The sequence below is a fragment of the Eleutherodactylus coqui genome, chromosome 1, assembly GCF_035609145.1.
Source record: "Eleutherodactylus coqui strain aEleCoq1 chromosome 1, aEleCoq1.hap1, whole genome shotgun sequence".
Lineage (NCBI taxonomy): Eukaryota > Metazoa > Chordata > Amphibia > Anura > Eleutherodactylidae > Eleutherodactylus > Eleutherodactylus coqui.
The window spans coordinates 265915632-265939027 of NC_089837.1; the positions used below are offsets into that span (position 1 = coordinate 265915632).

The 23396-nt window shown below is 42.1% G+C and overlaps 1 protein-coding gene across 2 annotated transcripts in view; it reads left to right on the top strand.

Moving 5' to 3' along the window:
* MDN1 (midasin AAA ATPase 1) overlaps positions 1 to 23396 on the top strand; it is a 351783-nt gene that overhangs the window by 205841 nt on the left and 122546 nt on the right. For both annotated transcript variants that reach the window (XM_066608461.1, XM_066608470.1), the window contains exons 53-58: positions 9095 to 9228; positions 16566 to 16726; positions 18056 to 18179; positions 20142 to 20349; positions 20844 to 21072; positions 21163 to 21271. In XM_066608461.1, coding sequence (XP_066464558.1) covers positions 9095 to 9228; positions 16566 to 16726; positions 18056 to 18179; positions 20142 to 20349; positions 20844 to 21072; positions 21163 to 21271 — 965 coding nt within the window. The remainder of the gene's footprint in view (positions 1 to 9094; positions 9229 to 16565; positions 16727 to 18055; positions 18180 to 20141; positions 20350 to 20843; positions 21073 to 21162; positions 21272 to 23396) is intronic.

Consider the following 23396-nt stretch of genomic DNA (forward strand, 5'->3'; position numbering starts at 1 on the left):
GCCTGGGGCCTCTTCTAATTCTTTCAATCTCAGTGGCTCATTTAACAGTTCCTCTTCCTTGGAGGAAAGTGTAGGAATGGTTAAGGCCACTCTCACACATGCGATCAGCAAAACGCCGCGATTTTACGTTCGTTTTCAGACGCAAGTTCCTGCCTCTGACAGTAAGTTTTAGCGCACCCCATCATTTTGATGGATGATGAGGTGTGTGAAACTGGGTAAACTAAGAGTACACAGCGCTCAAAAATAGTAGCGTTAGAAAGGCAAATGAGCACAGGTCTGCGAGGTCCCCTTTAAATCAATGGGAGCTTTATACAGTCAAACCTCTAGTTTCGTTGGTGATCTGTCCAAAAGCAATCAGCTAAACTAGAAACCAATGAAACTAGAGGCAATTATTTCCATAGGAATCAATGTAAATCCAATTACTTGTTCTAGACATTCCAAAAAAACACACCAAACCACATTTTTGTACAGCGTTGAGCGCTGCTTTTTCAGCGCAGAGCTAAATGTTGTACAATGCTCCCATTCATTTCAGTGGGGCTGTTCACACAAACATTTACGGCCCTGCGTTGCCCATTGAAATGAACGGGCAGCAGTTTTTGGCAGCGCTAAACGTCCTAGCTATACTACCTGAGAGAAACAAAAAAAATCAATATACTCACCTTGCAGGTGCCGTCGGTGTCCCGGGACCTCCGTGCGGGTTGCCGGGGACTTGTGAAGCCTGCAGTGTGTCTTGCTAGTGATGGGGATTGGAATCCCCCACCTCCAGCAAGAGATTGCTCTGATTGACTGAGTCACAGCCTGCTGCTGCAATCACAGCCATTCATCCATGAATGGCTGTGATTGGAGCCATGCATGAATATCTGTGATTGGACAGCGAGGTCATGTGGGCGAAACTGGAAGCAAGCGACGAAAGTGGAGGCGAAATCCTGTTGTGCAGAATCAGTAAAACTGGAAAGCGGCGAAAGAAGAAGGCGACGAAAGTAGAGGTATGACTGTACTGCAGTTTACTGTGGTGTTCAAAACGCTGCGGTAATTGCACTAAAAAGCGCAAGTATGAGAGGTTCCTAATTCTTGGCCTAATTCTGATAAAAATTCCTCAGTGTGCTCATCTGTTGGGTTTACATTAAAGGCATATAAACTTTTGAAAAGTTGCAAAACCCCATGGGTGTTCGGAACTAAGTTCTTGCTATCGAACTGCCATGCAGAGACCTAATAATAATCTTTATATAGCGCCAACATATTCCGCAGCGCTTACAAAAACAGGGGGATACAGAATGACAATAGTACAAAAATACAAAAACCACGGTTACATGTAGTAATTAATTGATGGAAACAATAGGAATGAGGGTCCTGCTCCAACGAGCTTACATACTACAAATAATGGGGTGATACAGAAGGTAAAGTGGCTGGAGATGTGCATGTTATGGCGAGGTGCAGAGTGAGGGATGCTATACACATAGACAATGGTTAAACATAAGCCATATAGTGGCTGAATTGGTATGACTGCAGTAGTCAGTTGATGGTGGCCAGCAAGGATTTTAGTTAGTAGGACAAGGAGCATGTTATCAGGTGGAGTACAGAGGGGTTTGGTTTAGGAGATATGGTATGCCTCCCTGAAGAGGTGTGTTTTTTGAGAATGTGCCTGAAATTTTATGTGTCAGGGATTGCCCGGATAGTTTGGGGTAATGCGTTCCAGAGAACAGGTGCTGCTCTGGAGAAGTCTTGCAGGCGGGAATTAGAGGTTCGAATTAAAGGGGCACTCAGTCTGATTTCATTAGCAAAGCGGATGGCCCAGGCTGGGGGGTGGATTGCGATGAGGGAGCCAATGTATGGTGATGAGGTGCTGTGGAGAGCTTTGTGGATGAAGGTAATCAGTTTAAATTAAATTCTGTATTTGATGGACAACCAGTGAAGTGACTGCAACACGGCAGGGGCATCTGAGTAAAGGCTGGACAGGAAAATGAGCCTGGCTGCCACATTCAGAATAGATTGCAGAGGGGAGAGTCAGGCCCAGGGGAGGTCGATCAGCAGTGAGTTGCAGTAATCGAACCAAGAGTGGATGAGGGCAACAGTGAGCGTTTTTAGCGTGTCCACAGTTAGATTCTTGCAATGTTCTGATTCTTGCAATGTTCTTGAGGTGCAGGTAGCATGTTCAGGCTTGAGATTACATATAGGGGGTAAAGGAGAGATCTGAGCGGGCGTGCTGTCTGGGAGTTATGGTGGTGCCACACACCAAGATGAAGATGTCAGGATGAGGTCGGTTAGTAGAGAGAACATAATGTTGTAGACAGCAGGCAGTCGGTGATGTTTTGGAGGAAAGGTGCAGAGGTGTCACAAGAAGAGGCATTATAAATGGGTGTCGTCAGTGTAGAGATGGTATTGGAGGCCAAATCTCCTGATGGTTTGCCCAATAGGGGCTGTATAGATGGAGAAAAGTAGGAGGCCGAGGAAGAAGCCCTGTGGTACCCCAACAGCAAGGGAAAGAGGAGGGGAGGTAGAGCCAGCAAAGGAGATCCTGAATGAGCGATTAGATAGGTAGGAGGAGAACCAGGTGAGAGCAGTGTCCTTTAGGCCAATGAAGCAAAGCATACTGAGGAGGAGTTTGTGGTCAACAGTGTCAAATACTGCGGAGAGATCGAGGAGGATCAGTAGGGAGCAGTCACCCCTTCATTTGGCTGTCAGGAAGTCGTTTGACACCTTTGTGAGAGGGGTTTCTGTCAAGTGTAGGGGGTCGGAACCAGGACTGTAAGGGTCAAGAAGAGTTTTCTGGTAGATAGCTTATAAGGCAAGAGTAAACCAGACATTCTAGTAGTTTGGAGATGAAGGGGAGATTTGAGATGGGTCAGTAGTTAGCTATATCAGTTGAGTCAAGAGTCGGGTTTCTTTAGCAGTGTGGATATGATGACATGTTTGAAAGAGGAGGGAAAAATGCCGGAGGTCAGAGGTTGAATATAGTGGTGAGGTGGACGATAACCCCCGGGGAAAGGGACTGGAGGAGGTGTGAGGGGAGAGGGCCGCTAGTGCAGGTGGTGGGGCAAGCAGAGGAAAGCAATCTGGAGACTTCTTACTCTGTCGTTGGTTTGAGTACAGAGAGTGAGCAGGAGCTAGATGCAGTACTGACGAGACTAGGGTCAGGGCTAGTCTGGGATTCGGAGGTTATTTCTTGTCAGATGTCCTTGATTTTCCTTTTGAAGTAAGCTGCCAGCTTTTCAGCACTGAGATCCGTCACTGGGGACTGCAGTTTAGGGCTGAGAAGAGAGTGAGAAGTATCAGAGTTGTTTAGGGTTGTGTGAGGGTTGTAGGTTCTGAGCATGAATTTGCAGTGGAGAAAGTCTGCGGATGTTTGCGTTCTACACATTTAGAGCACCATCGGATGAAGTGCGTTTTGAGGCGTGAGCCAGGGTTGCCAAGGTCTGCATCAGATGGCTTGGGTCACGGAGGGCCACTTTATCCAGGGCATGTTTGAGAGTGCTGTTGTATTGTGCGGCAGCCAGGTTGGGGTAAGAGAGGAGAAAGCTAGGGGGACAAAGAAGACTGTAGGGACTCAGCAAAGTTTTGGATATGAACGGCCTGAAGGTTCCTGTATGTACGGGAAAGTAGGCGGGTCTGGGGAGATACTAGGAAGCTTGACAGAGAAAGAGAGGAGGTTATGGTTTGAGAGCGGGAGGGGGGAGTTGGTGAAGTGAGAAGCAGAGCAGAGATGGAGGAAGACAAGTTCAAGAGTATTGCCATCCTTGTGAGTGGGAGAGGCTGTGAGTTGTGAGAGGGGGTGAGTGATAGAAGCTAAGAAGCAGATGGGGTTAATGGGGATGTTAAAATCGCCTAAGATGGGGATTGGAATTTCGCAGGATAGGAAGTGGGGGAGCAAAGCGGCAAAGTGATTCAGAAACTGAAGAGGAGCACCTGGTGGGTGGTAGATGACTGCTACTCGCATGGACACCCCACAGAAAAGTCGTAGCGCATGTACCTCAAACAATGGGAAAATGGGTGAGGGTACGGGGGGCATGACCTGGTAGGTACATTTTGGGAAGAGAATAGCCCTTACTCCTTCACTCACGCATGTTTTCCGGTCTTGGGGTATTGGAGAACTACAGGCCATTATAAGACAGTGCAGCAGGGGAGGCAGTGTGAGACTGTTGTATCCATGTTTCTGTGAGAGCTAGCAGATTTAGAGATTTTATCAGTAAAAAAGTTGTGGATGGTGGGGATTTTGTTGCATGCTGACTGGCAGTTCCAGAGCGCACATTTAAAGGAGTCAGAGGAGAGTAAACATGAGTTAGTAGTTGGGCTTGAAGGGTGTCTAAGTGAGAACATAAGGATACCCCCTCAGGACTCACGCTGTCACAGATGACCTGCTTTTTCCCTCTCCTCAAAATAGCACTGCTACATTAAAAACTGCAGGAGACAGCGTGCAATAGAGTATCATTAGCAACCTCTTGTGCAGCCCGAAACAGATTATGGGTTTCCTGATTAGGGTTACATAGAGCATAGGGTTGCGAGAGTCCGCAAAACTTGGACTTGAGTTGACGAGAATTGAACTTAACTCTACTGACAGACTTTATAAAAACTTCCATGAGACATGCCTTCATGGTTTCCCAAATACAGATTGGAGAGGCAGAGACCATATTCACATAAAAGAACTCTTGCAACTGAGAGGTAATGTTGCCTTGTCCATCAATTATCTGAAGCTAGAACGGCTTTGGCTTCCGTACAGGAGAAAGTGAGAGATTTCTGGTGGGGAGCATTAGTGAGGTTTTTTGAGGGGAATGGTCTGAACATGGGTCATTTGGTGAAGTAGTAGCTGGTTTCCCAATAATAGGTCTATCCTAGACAATGGGCTGTAAGTGGAGGAGCAGCATGAGTATTGCCTCTTCCCAGGATGGCAAAGTCACCAAATATGGTGCAAATTTAGTTCCAATTTCTTGACATTTATTAACTTAGCTTGCAGTCTTGGCAACTCAGTAAAATAGTCAGGAAATATAGAAACCTTAGATCTGTTATAAGTAAGATCTGCACATTTTTGAGCTCTGCACAAGATATCTCTATTGTGGTAATGCAGTAACTTCATGAGAACCATGCGCGGTGGATGACACAGTGACATTGATCTGTTTGGTACACAATGTACTCACTCGATGGCAAATAAGTGGGTTAGAGTCCCTATTCCAAACTTACCTAAGAACCATTTTAGAAAAAAGTAGTAGGATCCTCACTCTTACTTTTCTGGGACTCCCACTATCCTAACATTATTCCTGTGTATCTCTACATCATCTGTTTTAGCTAAGAATGAAATATTTTTGAAAGGAGTATTTATTTATGAGTGTACAGTGCAACTTATCCTCTGACAAGCCCGCCCTCAGTTCCTGCAATGCACTCCATTACTTTTTGTAAGTCGTATTGTATGATGGTAATGTGCTCTCGCATACCTCCTAATTGCATTGTATGAGTGGATAGTGAGATTTTGCAATGAGGGACTGCTGCAAAGACAGCATTTGAGTGTGAGCTCAGATGAGCCTGGAGTGGCAGAGTATATTGTAGTAGACGGGACAGCTTGCATCTCTGGTGGCTACTGGGGCAGTTATTGTGTCGAACCTGCAGCACCAGTATCTATTCCTCCCCAGAAAAGCATTGGTTTGTCTCTGCAGCCACTATTGGTAACATCTGCTGGCAGATCTTGGTGCTCACCACTTCCTGCTGTGGAGTATGTACAAAGCACTGCAGGTGCTTCCACACCATGCAGAGGATTGTAGTAGTTTATTAATCAGCTGAGCTGTGGCACCATCTTGGAACCAGGGCCCTCTACAAGCATGTCATTTTTTGTTTTTGAAGCCCGTCATTGCTGCACCAAACTGCAATAAAGTGGTGGCGGGGATGTCTAGGATAGATGATTGGATTCAATAGTGTAGCTCTCGCTCTAATCGTCCACTTGCATGCTGCACCAGGACATGTCCCACCTCATGCAGCATAATTTAGTTTTCAATTTGCACAGTGTTCTCATTAGTTGTTTGTGTAATCACAAGCTTTCGAACCCTAAATTTGACCAGAAAGGAAGTGTTACTTAGAAATTGCTTCGTAGTTTGCAATTGATATAATTTGTAATGAACTAATTGACCATTTCATCATCCTGATCACTTTTAGGAGACAAGTGAAAGTTTTTATACTAGGGTTTCCACTTCAATGGTCTAGTTCTCGCAGGTAGGCTACAAGCTGACATAAACAACTCTCTGTATTTTTTTGATAACAGCACCCTAAGACCAGAAAGGGGAACCCGCTACTATTGTACCTTGTCGACACCGGAAGTGGTGGGTGTTGACAAGGGTAAGGCAGCTTGACAGCCTGGTGACGCCCCCAGTCCCTGATTGGCTGCATGGCTCACTCTCTCAGGTCACCACTTTGGTCTCCCTTGGCTACCTGGCTTGCTCGCTCGCGTCCTCTGTCTCCCTACACTACAGTGACCCCGTCGGAGCTGCTACGGCACAAAGAAGAGTGCCGGCCCAGGATGAGTGAGAGGAGCCAGCAGCGGTCAACCGCTACAGCGCCGGCAGGGTCCGTAACAGGAGGCAGGAGGGAGTGAGTGAGAGGACCCGGGAGCTGTTAACTGCTACAGCGCCGGGACAGGTTTTGTGACGGAAGGCGTGAAGGGTACAAAGGATGCAGCCGGACGCCGGGTAGGAGGAGACTTTGGGAGTACGGCTCGGAAATGTAACTTGGCTAGCGAAGAGAGTGGGGGGGGAGGGTTGGGTGGAAAGCCCAGGAGTGAGTCCGGAGGGGAGATGTTACATGGCCAGCAATGTCATAGCAGCGTAGGGATTTATGGCTAGGATGGAGGGTTAGGGTTAGTTACAGTGTTAGCCTTACATTATTTGCAGTAAATGCTTCTATTTTAATGCTGCCCCGCTCTCATATGGAAGGATTTACACTGAAACTAACCCTCCATCCCAGGCATACGTAAATCCCCACGCTGCTAGGACTTTTCTCCAGGCAGCCAATCAGTATCTTGCGGGGGCGTACACTGGGCGGATACAGCCTTTACTACGTCTCCACCCATACTTGTTGTGGAGACGAGATACACCATTAACGGGCAACCCAAGCTTCCAGCACTGACATTAGATTCGTAGGTTAGGGGCTGGGAGACAGCCAACAAATGATAATCAACAGAGAGGCCGCTGCCAATTTGCACTTCCTTTATGTTACGGTTAGATCCCCTGCCATCGAACCTCTAGCATTTGGCTCTGGGGCAATACTGTCTAGTATCCTGCCAGATAGGTAAGGCTATGGCTGCATTCGAGCTTGCTTTATGCTCTTTGACCACATGACATATATCTATCTTTTATAGTTAGGGAGGGATTAATTTGCAGTAACTGCACTACTGTATCTTCAGGTTGTTCCTGTTTCCATAAAGGACAACTATGCATTTTGGTAGATGGCATTCTCAGGCATCTGCCAAACTTTAGTTTTTACTGCTCCAGAATTCAGTAGGGTTGTGCTTGACCCAATTCCAGCTGAAGCTTGGCATTATGCAACCTTAGTCTTGTGTCCAGCCATGGAAAACCCAATTTCGTAAAGCTCTTTCACTTCTAGAGACAGGAGACACATTTATTTGTTTCAGCACTGGTCAGCTTTGCTTTGTGTATTTGAACTCAATGAGTTTTCACACACTTTCAATCATATAGGGTATGTTCTGTGCAATGATAATGTTTAGGATCCAAAAACACCTAGGCAGATTCTCCAGGAATTATAGCTTTTAATATCGATATATATGATTTCAGTAGAATCCTTTAAAAAAACGAACTTAGGACCAAAGGCCATTTATTTCCTTATATAATCCACTCAAAGACATTCCTTCCTTATCTAAAAGCAAACTGATTGGTTAACGCCCATTTACACGGAGTGATAATTGCTTAAAAATCGCTAAAAAGCGATCGTTTGAGCGGTAATCGTTGCGTTTAAACACGCGGCCATCGTGCACTTTTTGTGCACTGCTAGCTGATCGTTAAAATCAGTCCAACCTAACAATCGTCTTTCAGCCTTATCAGCATTTCTCTACGGGGAGTGCTGATAGCATTGTTTCCCGTTGGAGAACAATGGAACTGAATGCAGACTGCTTTCAGCTAAGACTTCATTTGCACACTTAAAGGGGTTGTCCCGCGCCGAAACGGGTTTTCTTTTTTTTTTCAAACCCCCCCCCCCCCCCCCCGTTCGGCGCGAGACAACCCCGATGCAGGGACCTAAAGAAAAATCCGCACAGCGCTTACCTGAATCCCCGCGCTCCGGTGACTTCTTACTTACCGGCTGAAGATGGCCGCCGGGATCTTCTCCCTCGGTGGACCGCAGGGCTTCTGTGCGGTCCATTGCCGATTCCAGCCTCCTGATTGGCTGGAATCGGCACGTGACGGGGCGGAGCTACACGGAGCCGGCATCCTGCACGAGCGGCCCCATTGAGAAAAGAAGAAGACCCGGACTGCGCAAGCGCGTCTAATTTGGCCATTAGACGCCGAAAATTAGGCGGGCTCCATGGAAACGAGGACGCTAGCAACGGAGCAGGTAAGTGAAAAACTTCTTATAACTTCTGTATGGCTCATAATTAATGCACAATGTACATTACAAAGTGCATTAATATGGCCATACAGAAGTGTATAGACCCACTTGCTGCCGCGGGACAACCCCTTTAATTGCTCTTAAGTAGCTGAGTAGCTACTTAAAAGTTTATGCAAAATGATCGCTCAAAGCTGTCACTCAAATTGTCGTTCGAGCGATTTTTGAACGATCATCGCTCCGTGTAAATGCGCCTTTATGTTTCACTACAGTATTGCACAGTCACAGTAACTCTTTAACCCTACAATTGCTATCTCATCTCCTGCTCTAAAATAGGCATACAATACCCACCAGCTTGCTTGCAATAACTTTCATATCCAAATGCCAGCTACCACAATAATAATAGTATATGTTCTGTATAGATATGGGCCCTCAAAATAATTTCCTCTGGTGAGCCTAAAGAACCCCAGTCCCACACTGCACACTTCAAGTAGTAATCAACCCCTGAGAAAATACAGAGTCATGAAAGACTTTATGTAATTTTTTTGCTCTGTGTAATTAGATCCAGCTGTCCATCAGGACCTTCCTCATCCAGTAGTAGCCCATCTTGCTGCATTTTTTGACCTCTGGGACATGCTTGTTTGTGAATACCTTGAGTCAAGCCTTTCTCCATTGACAGATGAAGCAACTAGTAAGGTGAGATCTGGTTTATATGCACATTTTAGTGCCAATTTGTAAAGTAAACTTTGCTAATTGGATACTCGTCTGTATTTAAAGAAAAGTATTTACGTTATTTTGTTTTTGTGTTATTATTTTGTCTGTTTTGTTCTCAAATGGCTGCTTCTCTATTTGGGTAACTTCACAATGCTGTTTTGATAATAGCTATAACTATATTCTATAGCAATTAGCCTTGACCAGTTATCTGTATAGTGAAAATCATCAGCTGATGATGTGACTAAATTGTATCTGAGCACTTTATTGTTAAAATGGGATTCTAGCATTTGGATGAGAAGCTTGAAAGAAGGCGACAGGGTCCTTGCACTAATGCTGCAACTCCTTAATGACCTCACATAGGTCTTTTGACGGCAGCCGTTAAGGGTCTTTATTCTGCAGTGTTTTTTTAAAAGATGGCTGTATCAGAAGCCTAATGCAGGGCTCAGCTGTCGGATGACGGGCTGGCACTTGCTCTAACAGTGGGGACCAAAGAAACCTTCAATCCCTGCTGTTTAACCCTTTACATGCCCCGCTCAGTGCGACCGCGGCATGTAAAAGGCTGACACCCATCAGACCCCTAATACACTACCATACTTCAGTTTACCGGTGTATTAGAACGATTATAAAATATGGTGAGATTCAAGTCCTCTAGTAAGACAAAAATAAAAAGTTAAAGTATAAAAAAAAAAAAAGTACTAAAAATAAAAACATGAAAACTCCACCCTTTAGTATGTAAAAAAAAAAATCACGTGATTTGTAGTGACCCAGGAAAAAAAAGCTAGTACATTAATTTAACCCTTTGCAATCCAATTTTGGATTTAGCGTTTCATAGGGGGTTTTCTCTTTCTGCCATTATACAATGGCTAGAGCCAGTACTGCGGTATTGGACATGTTAGAGAGGCCCCCCGACAACACAGCGTCCAGTAATATGCAGTAAGAATACCCTGCCGGACATCTTCCGACATCGGAAGCTGTACAGCCTTTAATCAGAATGTCTTTAGACATCAGACAGTGGATTGGAAAGGGTTAAACTGCACAGTGCACGCCCCTGAATAGAATACAAAAAAAACATGGCAAAAATCGCTAATTAATCTTGCCTTACAAAAAGCTCTAGAAAGCGATCAAAACATTTCATGGATCAACAAATGGTCACATTAACCCCTTAGTGACCGCCGATAACGCCTTCACCTATTTAAGGAATAGCAAGAATGTCATGCAACAATCACAGAATACTATATGGAAACCAGAATACCGATGTCTCTTATGCAATGTAAAAGACCTGTATTCGAGCATACCACATCACGTGGCCACTGAGGCTGTTAAATTTGATTTTAAAAAATACAATAAATACACAACACATTTAAAGGAATTTATTTTAGAATGTGTAGAATTTTTCCTTAAACATAATTTTTTCATGTTTGAGGGTAATTATTTTTTACAGGTTTCAGGAGCCCCGATGGGCTCCAAATTTTCCCCTATCGCCAACCTTGTCATGAGTTGGTGGGAGGAGTTATTTATTTTTTCGCATGACAATCCCTTTTGTGGCCATTTTATGTGGTATGCTCGGTACATAGATGACCTCATCCTTATATGGAACGATGATGTACAGAAGGACGATTTTAAAGTTTAACTTGCGTTTTATTAGTTCACACCACAAAGAGGAGTTGTCCTTCTTGGATCTATCATTAAGAGGGAATGCTGACACACATACAATAGATACCTGTTTATTCAGAAAACTTACAACAGGAAACACCATATTACATGCATCCAACGGGCATCTGAGGCATAGAATTAATGAAATCCCGTTAGGTGAATTCACAAGGGCTATAAGAGCTTGCTCTACACAGAGTGAATTTACAGTATCAAAATATTTAATATGCATGAGGTTACAAGATTGGGGGTACAAAAAACCTATTTTGGACAAAGCTTTAAACACAATAGAAAAACTGAAACGCACAGATCTCTTAAACAACAGACATTGTGACACATGCTCTAAAAAGAGAGAAATTATTTTTCCCCACATCTTATAGTAAGGATTTTTATAAAATTAAGAATTCATGAAATTCTCACCTGTTTTTACCCCTTAATGACGGCGCTATCGACTTTCTTACGTCCTGCTGTTGCAGAACGTGTATGGAGGGAGATAGCGCCGCTCTCTCCCTCCATACAGCGTGGGCGTCAGCTGTTTATTACAGCTGACACCCGTGGGCAATAGCCGCGAACGGCCGATCGCGGCTATTAACCCTTTACATGCCGCAGTCAATTCCGACAGCGGCATTTAAATCCCACGAACGCTGTTTGGGGGTCCCGCACGGCCCCCCCCCCCCCCCCCCGCGGTGAGATCGAGGGAGCCGTGCAGGTGTCATGGCAGCCGGGGGCCTTTAGAAAGGCCCCAGGGCTGCCTTAGCAGACTGCCTAGCAAGCCATCCCCGTCATACTGCAGGAGTGACCAAAGCATCGCATGTTAAAGTCCCCCAGGGGGACTGAAAGAAAGTCTAAAAAAAGAACAATAAAGTTTTAGTTGTTGTTAAAAAAAAAAAAAAAAAAAAAAAGGAATAAAAGTTCAAAAAAAAAAACTTTTTCGCCATATTTGCAATAAAAATAATAAACCAAAAAAAGTCCGATCTATCAAAGTAATGTATTATTTACCCCGCACGGTGAATGTGGTCCAAAAAAAAAACGCCCGAAAATTTTTTGGTCACCCTATCACCGAGAAAAAAATGTAATAAAAGGCGATCAAAAAGTCAACTCTATGCGAAAATGGTACCAACGGAAATGTCAGGAAATACCACACAAAATGAGCCCTCACACAACTATGTAGCCAAAAAATTAAAATGGTTATTGTGTGCAGAAAATGGACACAGAAAATAATTTTTAAAAATTTTATATCTTAAAAAAAAAATACAAGTACTACAGCAAAAAAAATATACTATATAAGTTTGGTATCGTAGTAATCGTACTGACTCATAGAATAAAAAGATCAGGTCGTTTTTGTTGCAGTTTGTGCGCCGTAGAAACGGGACGCACCGAAAGATGGTGGAATGTCGTTTTTTTTCCATTTCTCTCCGCTTAGAATTTTTAAAATGTTTTGCAGTAAATTAAATGGTACAATAGAGCCATTGAAAAATACAACTCATCTCGCAGAAAACAAGCCCTTATACAGCGACGTCGATGGATAATTAAAGGAACTACGATTTTTTTAAAGGGAGTAGGAAAAAAACAAAAATGGGAAAAAAGCAAAAAAGCTCAGTCACTAAGGGGTTAAAGCAGGATGACACCCTCAATAACATACTTGATAAAGGTGCTCTTTGCGTAGCAAAGAAGAATAAAAATCTGGGAAATTTACTGTCACTGAGTCTATTTGAAACCCCCCAAAAAACTAATTTGCATTGGATTGATTTCAAGGGGTTTTTCAAATGTGGCAGACACCGCTGTGGAGCATGTAGTAAGGCATATAAAACACAAAAATTTGAGAAAAGAGATAACACAAAGAATTATATGATAAAAATTTTTAGCAACTGTGAGTCTTCTAATGTGATTTATATCCTTGCATGTACGAAGTGCAATCTAAAATATGTGGGCTGCACAGCTCGCAGGCTAAAAATATGCATAATGGAGCATTAACGACACATAAAAAACGGCAATACAGGTAGGCCAAACCTTTTGTTGAGGAATAAAGAGGAAATGCACATAGCTTCTCCTTCTATTGAATTGAGAGAGTAAGGAATATTAGAAAATTAAAAAACAGTCAATAACAGGCTCTAAAACGGGAGGCTTTCTGAATACTTGGACTTGACACCCGTTTTCCAAAAGGTTTGACTATGAAGACTGATTTATTATATATTTATTGATAGTTCACCAATCATATATAGTATAGACAATTTGTGTTTTTTGTTTGTTTTTTTTGTTTGTTTTTTTTGTAGTAGCATCTTACTGAAAGCTCTGATAGTTTTATGTATGTTTTTCTTCTGTGGTAAGTGAGTGCTTCTCTGAATTATTAGTTATGGGCCCGGTTGGGACCGAGACGCGTCCTAATTTTATTCTGATATGTACGGCACAAGTTGAAAAAAGGCAAGAAAATCTTTTCAAATTAAAGGGGTTCTGACATCAAAAAAAAAAAATTTTACTCGCCTCGCCTTGCCTGGCCTGGCCCGATCGCCAGGCATGTCCCCTCCAGCCGACATCTTCTTCTGTGCCTTGTAAAAGCAGAGCAGGAGCGGTCAAAAAGACCGCTTCCTGCTCTGCTCCGTCCGGCAGGCACTTCCGAGGTGAACGGACGGGCCGCCCACAGCAAGCACGTCACAAGCCGTGCTTGCTGTGGGCGGCCCGTCCATCCTGCTGAACTCCGAGATTCTGCGCATGCGCAGTGGAGACGCGGCCCGTCCTGAATCCTGTCAGAGGGCACCTCTCCACTGCGCATGCGCGCGATCTCGGAGCGGCGCGGCTCGTGCAGGAAGAAGAGGATGACCCCGCTGCTGACAACAACAACAGAAGAAAAGGTAAGCATAAGATTTTTATGCTTTAGCAGCCATTAGACCATGGGTTCCCTGTGTCCATTAGGCAGACCAGGGAACAATGGCTGCTAAAGCCTAAAAAAATTATTTGTGTCAGAACCCCTTTAAACTAGCTTCCTCCTTCCATTTGGATATGTATGAATAGAGATTGCGTGGCGATCTCTCTTCATACATCCCGGGTGTCTGCTGTTTCTTACAGCCTACACCCAGCGGCAACAGTTCCGATTTAAGCTGTGCGGCTCATCGGATACGTCAACGTCTTAAACGCCATTGTCAATTCTGGCAGCGGCATTTAAATCCCCCGAACGGGCCTCCGGGATGGGATCGCAAGGAGCCATACAGGTGTCATGGCAGCGGGGGGACTTCTGAAAGGCTCCTGGGCTGTCATGGCAGTATGATGTAATGCTATGGCATTACATCATACTGCAGGAGCAATCAAAGTATCGCAGCCAAAAAAAACAACAAAAAACAGCCTCTTGCCCTATTTGTAATAAAAGAATTTAAATAATAAAACAAAAATACATATTTGATTTAATTCCGTAAAAGTCTGATCTATCAAAGTAACGCATTATTTACCCTACATGATGAACGTTGCCAGAAGTGTGCTTTTTTTTTGGGTCACGCTGTCTCCAAGAAAAAATGCAATTAAAAGCGATCAAAAACTCGTATAAATTCCAAAATGGTACCAATGCAAACTATATGACATTCTGCAAAAAATTAGCCCTTGCACAACTATGTCAATGGAAAAATAAAGAAGCTATTGCGCACAGAAGATGGTGGCAGAAAATAATACAAAAAAATTAAGTATCTTTAAAAAGAAATACAAGTAGTACAACAAAAAAAAAACAAACATATAAGTTTGGCATCGTAGTAAACTTTATTCGGTCAGTACGATATCATGTCCTTTTTGTTGCAGCTTGTGCACCATAGAAACAAGACGCTCCGAAAGATGGCGGAGTTTCATTTTTCCCCCCTAATTCTCTCAACGTTGCATTAAATAGTACTGTTGAAAAATGCAACTCGTCCCGCAACAAACAAGCCTTTATACAAGCCCTCGCTATGTCGATGGATGAATAAAGGAGTACAGATTTTTTTCAAAAAGGCTGAGAGAAAAACGAAAATGGAAAAACTGTTAAAAGCTTGGTCACTAAGGGGTTAAAAACTCCTCCAACAAGAAAACAAAATCCCCTTTTACAGCATCTTTGACAAAAAAAGAAAATTGTTAGAGGTCTTTAAAAAAAATTTACTTTTACTAATTGCTGCATTCAAAGAGTGTGAAGAAGTTGCAAAAAATATATAAATTTGGTATTGACATAAACGTATGAGCCTGCAGAATTGATTTAACGTATTTTTACTGTCCGGTGAATGCTGTTGAAATAAAAAAAAAGGACCAGAATTGCAAATTTTGTTAGTCTTGCCTCTAGAAAAAAAGGAATTAAAAAGCAATCCAAATTGGATAGTTTAGAGTTCATCCCGCAAAAAGCAAACTCTTATAGAGCTCCATAATTGAAAAAATTAAAATGCTATAGCTCTTGGACTGCGCCAACACAAAAGTGCATTTTCCTATAGAAAATGCTGACAGTAAAATAATTAACGGGGTTTTCCAGTGAAATACTATTGATGACCTATCATCAGGATAGGTTATCAATAGTTGATCGGCCAGGGTCCACCGCTCAGGACCCGACCGATCAGCTGTGTGGGCGCATGCTGTCAGCATCGCCATAACACAGAGGTCAGTGCGGAAGCCTCTGCACCGACCTCTGTGTAGTGGCCAGTGCTTATAACGGCAGGCACAGCTCTCATTGAAATCCATGCATGATGTGCCTGCAGTTACAAGCGTTGGCCACTACATAGGAGGTCGGCGTGCGGACTTGGGCTCCAACTTCTGTGTTTTTAGAGAGTAAGTCTCCACGCTTACCTCCCATGTAGTGGCTGGCACTTGTAACTGCAGGCACATTGATTTCAATGAGAGCCGTGCCTGCACTTACAAGTGCTGGCTGCTGCACAGAGGTCAACTTGGGGCTTCCGCCCGAGTGTCTGACCCCAGCTGATTAACTATTGATGACCTATCCCGATTATAGGTCATAAATATTATTTCAGTGGAAAACCCCTTTAAATAAGCACTATTTATTTATTTTTTAAAAATATTTTTCCTCTTCTAAGTTTTGAAAAATCCATCACTATTACACTGGCTTCTGCTGTGAAGAATCCAGTTTTGTAGTTTGTCCCCTTCGGGCTGTGTTTTTTGCAGCTTTCTTCTGGTTTCCAGATCACATGGCCAGCACTCTGACAACACCCTGTACCTTGCAGTTAATGTGACAGCTTTATGTCAACTTCTTTAGAGAAAAACTGTCTATCTTGCACATCACAATGATTCACAGCTCAGTTTTCATTTTGAGGAGCAGAATGCAAAATGAAAAGTGCTCTCGATTGGTTGCTATGGGCACTTTGGGCTGTTTTTTTGTTGTTGTTGACAGTTTGTATAAAGCTGCCCCATTAAATCATTTGCAGGATATAGAAAGTTGTAAGTCCTGGTTATGTGACCTGGAGGCCAAAAGAAAAGTGCAGAATATGCAACATGGTAGGGACTAGCTGCAAAACTGGATTTTTCATGGCAGAGGTCAGTGACAATGTAATCGATTTCCCCAAAATAAGAGTTCCTCTTTAAGTTTTTATGGATTGTTAAAAAGGAGCTCACACAAAAAAATGAACTTTCAGTTTCTGCATAGAAGTTCGCAACAGAAGTTCTTGATTTTCCTCATGTTTTTGTCTAATGCCTTACAGTTGCTAATTCCTGCTTTGTAGGTTTTCTCCTGCCTCAGGTGGCGTGATAGGTTCAGGCTGGTGTCTGAAAACGTTGGCTTAGAGCATGATGACCTAGCCTTGTTAACACTTCACTGGAACTGGGTTGCAAAGCATTCAGTCAAACAGATTTCAGAAATCTTCTTTGGAAATGAGATTCACAGGTTGGTGTCAGAGCAATGCTTTAAAGAATACACATTTAAGACTGCTGCTTCATTTTTTGCTTCTTGCAGTAAAGAAAGGCCTATTACTTGGGTAGCATTGATTTAATAGCTTCTACAAGTATTTGTTCTAATTATGGCTGGTTGATTTAGTCTAAAAATAAATTAAAAAAAAACATTTTTTTAAATGTATGTATCATTCTTGATTTTAATATCAATTTATCTTTTTGTTAAAGTAAAAGAAAAACGAAAAATAGACAAATTTTACAGATTGAATTGTGTATCAGCATGCTTATCAGAATTGTCGCTTGGGTTCAGTTTATGTTCACCCTCACTTTTAAAAGGGACCGTTAAGATTTTTATAATATAAAGGGTAAGGGGACGGTATAATGACACTATGTACAAGAGAGGCAGGGGACAATATAATGATGCTATATCATGGAGGGGAAGGGGACAGTAAAATAACCTTATAGTAGTATGGGGAAGGGGATCTCATAATGATATACTGGTGGGGTAGGGGACACATAATGTGGCTGTATACTAGAGGGGTAGGGGTGGTACAATGACACTATATATTGGAAGGGAACCGTCGATATTGGTGTTGGATATATATTTTTTCATCCTTCACATAACTCCAGTCTCAGTAGCCACAACACTCCACACAGAAAGTAGCTGTATTGGATGCTGAGACTTGTAGTTCACCATACAGACATAAGGCAGGAGGTGCACAGTTCAGCTGACTTTAAGCAGCCAGCTCACACTCACCCCAAGAAACCAATGGCAGTGCGATGTGCGAGCAGGATAGTACGTCCATTGTCTGCCGGCATAATCTGGCTGCATGCAGGCAATCGGATCTTGTGTTTCCTGCCAATACGTTGAGAGCATAGAAGGTCTCCTCTTGTGTACACTGCAGAGAGGGGCCAGGATGGTTGAAGAGGAGGTAGATTAGAAACAGGCATGCAGTCGGGAGCCTCTCAACACCAGGCCCACCTGCACTGAGAGGCAACCTGTCCCGTTAACTGGAGAGTCCTTAGAGCAGGTAATCAATACGGCTCCCTCCTTCCGCACCTTTGCACCTGCACGATTTTACCTTTGGGCAGAGCAACAGTCGATTTTATGTTTCATGCAATAGTATGACTTGCAAGACAATAAAACTGCAAATTAATCAAATTCGATTAATTGTCCAGCCCTAGTTATACCTTTGTCTGTTTGAAGAATATTGTTAGTACATATACCACCAGAATAGAAAAACATTTTCTTTTTTTCCTCTGTGCATACTGCTAATTAGGGGCCCTATATGCACAACACAGTGTGAATTTGTTTCTCTTCTAGGCTTTCTGAAGAAGTCCAGTCCTTATCTGTGAATATTCAGAATTGTCTCTCTGCATCCTCTTCTCAGTCACCTGCCAACATAAAATTGTTGCAGAAAGTTCTTGGTAAACCGTTGCCTTTTAAGGTAATTATATTCAGTCTATGCTATTCGAACTTACCTTTGAGTTTACATATAGTCACACCAATCAAAATAAGCATCATAATATGTCTGTCAAAAATGTTTGTTTTACTTATGAGGCACTATTAGGCATTCTGTACAGTTAGGCCCAATGTCCAGGGGTGGATTTAATTTGCGAAACCTGCACAAAGTCACAGGAGATCCGCAAATCAAACCGCCCATAGGGATGCATTAGCGTCCGCAAAGCCTCTAAAAGCATGCAGATGTGACTTTTTTCCCTGCATGCGGATTGCACGCACAGGAAGAAATCGCAGCATGCTTCATTTTCCTGCGGATCCCACAGGGATGGCTTCCATTGAAGTCAATGGAAGCCATCTTATTCGCAGCACACCCGCAGCTGTCTCTGTGGATGTGCTGCCGATCCACGGGAAAGCAAGAGATTTAAAAACAAAAAAGAAAGCACTGCACATGTGCCAGGTGCGTCGGCTGGCGCTCCCAGACACATTTGTCGTGCTGAAGAAAGATGATCTGGCCGGCACGGAGGAGACACTCGCTGGATCTTGCTGAACTCTCTCTGGATCCGGAGAGGTAAGAAACAGTTTTTTTTTTTAATGTCCGTGGCCGCGGGCACGCAGGGATTCCACTGTGGGATTCAGCAGTGGAATCTGTGCGTGCAAGTGGGCATTGGGCCTTACATTTGTATGACCATTTGTTTTCTTGGTCAAGTCATGGACATCAGTGATGTTTCTAGTTTTCTTCTTTTATAAGTTAAGATGCTTTGTAATTCCTATTGACTGTAGATATAATCTTCTCGACTGTTCAAGAGTGTAAGATGTTCAGCCACAGTGGGGTGAAGGTCTAGATTGGAGGTCCCTAACCCTTAGTAACTTGTGAGCCACATTCAACCTTGAGTAATGGTCGGGAGCAAAATTTAGCTTCAAAATGGAGGCTTGAAACTTTTAAGCTGGGGTCACACGGGACGGAATTCCAGCTGAATGGCCGCACCTTAAAACCACACAAATTATGCTGGAAAAGCGCAGCTTTTTAAAAGCCACGGGTTTTGGAGTGGTTTTGTGTCGGCATTCCGCTGCGGCTTTCTCTCCCCATAGAGAGGAGAGAGGCCGCTGCGGAAAAGAGAAAAGAATTGACATGCTGCGGAATTGAATTCTGAGCCGCTTGTCTGTTTTTGTGCGGTTTGGCCGCAGCATGTAGACGAGATATTATTGTAAAATCTCGTCAACTTTGCTGACTAAACCCGGGATTAGGAGCCGCGGGTGGAATTGCCATATGGACTTTCCATACGGAAATTCTATGACAATTTCGCCCTCTGTGACCCCAGCCTTAGGCTAGGGTTACATGACTTGGCGTGACCACTTTTCATGACCAAAGATTGCATCATGGAGGACAGCAGTACAATCTTTGGCCGCATGATATTTGTTACATAGACAGTCGACATGTAACCCTAGCTTTAATGTGGAGACGGTAGAAATTATAAATTTTTGCTGATAAATATTTCAGTTAAAAATTTCACGCTGCTGTTATGCCATACAAATAGGCACGGTTTAGGGATTTGAATATGTTTGCAGTAACGTCAATTGTCAGCACATATGGTCATAACTCAGGACTCCAGTGGCGAGCCACATAGCAAGTCGCCGAAGTCTAATGAGAAAACACAGTTTAGCTTCTTCGATTTAAATGATGCCTATACTTATGCCTTTCACTCCCATACCCTTTGAGCAGGGACAGTAGTTTTCCCATGGTTTCTTTAGATTTCCTGAATTTATCAATTTCACCTAACATCTTTCAGTTACCTGTGCAAGCTTTATCATTCAGATGGCCTGAGAAATCTATCTGTTCTCAGCATTTTATTCTTTATAGTTTTTTGTTATTGGATTGTTCCTATTATGTCTGTATGGTTTATCAGTGAATTCTCTCTTGCTTTCTCCTTCAACATTTTGTACAATACAGGAGGATTCCGTAGTACAATGTGTTCACAAGTTAAAAGCACTTGCTGCTCCTCTTAGTATAACAGAACTGAGACCAGTTAAACAGGACAGCACTTGGCAGTCAGAGATCTACAGGTTAAAAGCAGCTTGCTCATCCTTGGAAACAAAGTTCAAATTGCTACAAGTTTGGACCTCTGTTCTTCAAGCACATCATGAAGATATTAATACTGGTAAATCTGGTGGGGTGGGGGTGGTCGTTTTTTTTTTTTTTTTGTAAAGTCATGTGATTAGTATTTTTATAGAACATGAACACAAGTAAAATTTCTAAGTTCAGTTTTTTCTAACGTACTTTTACATACTATCATGTCTGTATATTACAGATGTTTTCTAGGTAGTTATGTTGTTTCATTTATCTGCCTGTAATAAATATATTGGGGGTAGAAAAATCCTCTTTAATCAACCAAAACTGAAATGCGAACATCCCATAACTAATTACCTCTGCTCAGTCTTTTGCACCTAGTCTTTTGAGACTCCAGAGTATTTTGCAGTACTGTGAATGATGCCATTGTCTTTAGTATTTGAGTGATGATGCTATTTTTCTATTTAACTTTCTGACTTATTTTCTTTAAATTACCAATAATTTATAATTTGTTAGTTGTCTGTTAGTTTTTTCAAATGAATGTTTGCTAATTTGCAAGTAATCATATTTTACGGTATTTTTAAGACCATTTAATTGAGACTCTGGAAACACTGCAATCCCAGATGAAGCAGCAATGTATTCTTATTGGTCTTGGAGAGAAGAGTAAAAAAGAAAGTACCTGTGAACCAGTAAACCAAGAATATTTGGCAAAGCTTTCAAGTCGCGTTCAAGTGTGGCCTGGAATGGAGTACCTCATGCTGTTGTGGCAGTACAAAATGATTACTGACCTGTTGTCCCATTCTTACTATGTTAGGTAAGTATACGACAAGCCCTATTAAGAGACAACACATGCAATTATTTTAAATCAGATTGATTGACCATTTCTTATTATTTCCTTCTTAAGAAAGAACATACAGTCAGACCTAAGCCAGTTGGTTGTATTTTGCCTGGAATATACACCAGTATCTGTAGAGCAGCTCCGGGCCTTCTCCTTCCTTAGCCAGCAGCCTGAGGTAATGCTTCTTTTTATTCTATAAAAAAGCCCAGTTAGGCATGTACAAAGATGTGTGCATTGTAGCCTATATAGTGGCAGACAGACTCTCTATTGCTCCATAGTATGAAACCTTAGCTACTCCATGTACCACTGCATTACATAAATATTCTGCCCTAGATGCAACTCTTTGCTGAACCTATAGGATTGTTTCACACACAAGTTAACCCCTTGAGTGACAGGTTTCCTACCACCCTGTCGTACCCACCAGGGCTGTTTTTTTAAATGGCCCAATCATTTAATTTCAACTAATTTTCCAGTCGCGTTCCAAGAGTCATAACTGTTTCATTTTTCCATTGACACGGCCATATGGGGGCTTGTTTTTTGCGGGACAAGTTGTACTTTTTGATGGCATCATTGTTGGGGGTATATAATGTATTGCATAACTTTTGTAAAAAAATTTGTAGGAGATTGGGGAAAAAAAAGAAATTCTGCCATTTGATTTTTGGATTTCATTTTTACGGCATTCAGTGTGCAGAATAAATAATATGATAACATTATTCTCTGAGTCAACACGATTCCGGCGATACCAAGTATATACAGTTTTTTTTATGTTTTGCTATTTTTGTACATTTAAAACTTTTTTTCTTAAAGGTCTGCTTTTGTGTCGCCACATTCCAAGAGCCGTATTATTTTTATTTTTCCAGTGCCAAAGTTCTAGAAGGACTTATTTATTGCAGGATGAACTCTAGTCTTCATTTATCTAATTTTTTTGGAACATGTAAAATTTTGATCGCTTTTTATTCCTTTTTTTCTAGTGGCAAGATTAACAAAATCTGTAATTCTGGCATGTTTTTTATTTTTATTCTTCACTGCATTCTCTGAGCTGTATTAATGATATAGTAATGTCATTCTACAGGCCAGTACGATTATGCCATTACTTAATTGTAATGTTTTTTTTTCTTTTTCACGACTTTTTCACACTTAAAAAAAAAAATAAAATAAATAAAAAGTTAATAAAAGTTGAACTCGCCCTCCTTTTGCCATATCTATAATTTAAAAAAATCTAAATCATAAAAGAAAAATACATATTTGGTATCGCCGCGTCCGTAAAAGTCCGATCTATCAAAGTAGTGCATTATTTACCCCGCACAGTGAACGTAGTCCGAAAAAAAAAATAAAGAACGCCACAAATGTACTTTTTCAGTCACCCTGTCTTCCCAGAAAAAATGCAATAAAAAGCGATCAAAAAGTCATATGTATTCCGAATTTGCACTAATGTAAACTACAGTACATCTAGCAAAAAATGAGCCCTTGCTCAAGTATGTCGACAGAAAAATAAAGAAGGTATTGCGCGCAGAAAATGCAGCAGAAAATAATCTTAAAAATTAAATGTCTTTGAAAAAAAATACAAGTACTACAGCAAAAAAAAAATATACAAGTTTGGTATCATAATAATTGTACTAACCCATAGAATAAAGTTATGTAATTTTTGTTGCAGTTTGTGCGCCGTAGAAACAAAACGCACTGAAAGATGGTGGAATGTAATTTTTTTTTCTCCATTTTTCTCCACCTAGAATTTTGTTAAAGTTTTTCAGTACATTATATGGTACTTTAAATAGCACCATTGAAAAGTACAACTTGTTCCGCAAAAAACAAGCCTTCATACAGCGACGTCGATGAATAAATAAAGGAGTTATAATTTTTTTAATGGGGGGAGGAAAAAAAGAAAAGTGGGAAAAAAGAAAAAAAGGGGCCGCGTCATTAAGGGGTTTATTAATGTACTGACTTCCTTCTCTGTCATTACGATGCAGGGATACCACATGTGTAATTTTATTTTTAATTTTTTACAAAGTAAAGGGAGACAAGTGTTTTTATTTTAATTTTTTCAATAATTTTTTAACTTTTTTTTTTAAACTTTAGGGGACTTCCACAGAGACCCATCAGGACCCCCTGATCACATTCCGGGTGTCCGATGGTGACAGCCCTTTCCATGCTGCAGTCGCATAGACAGCGGCATTTAAAGGGTTAACATAGCAGAGATCGAAGGTTTTCTCTGATCTCTGCTGTAAGAGCTGGTGCTTGGCTATCCTCTGAAAGCCAAGTACCAGCTCTCCCTGCCACAGAGACCATCGGCTGGCTTCTGA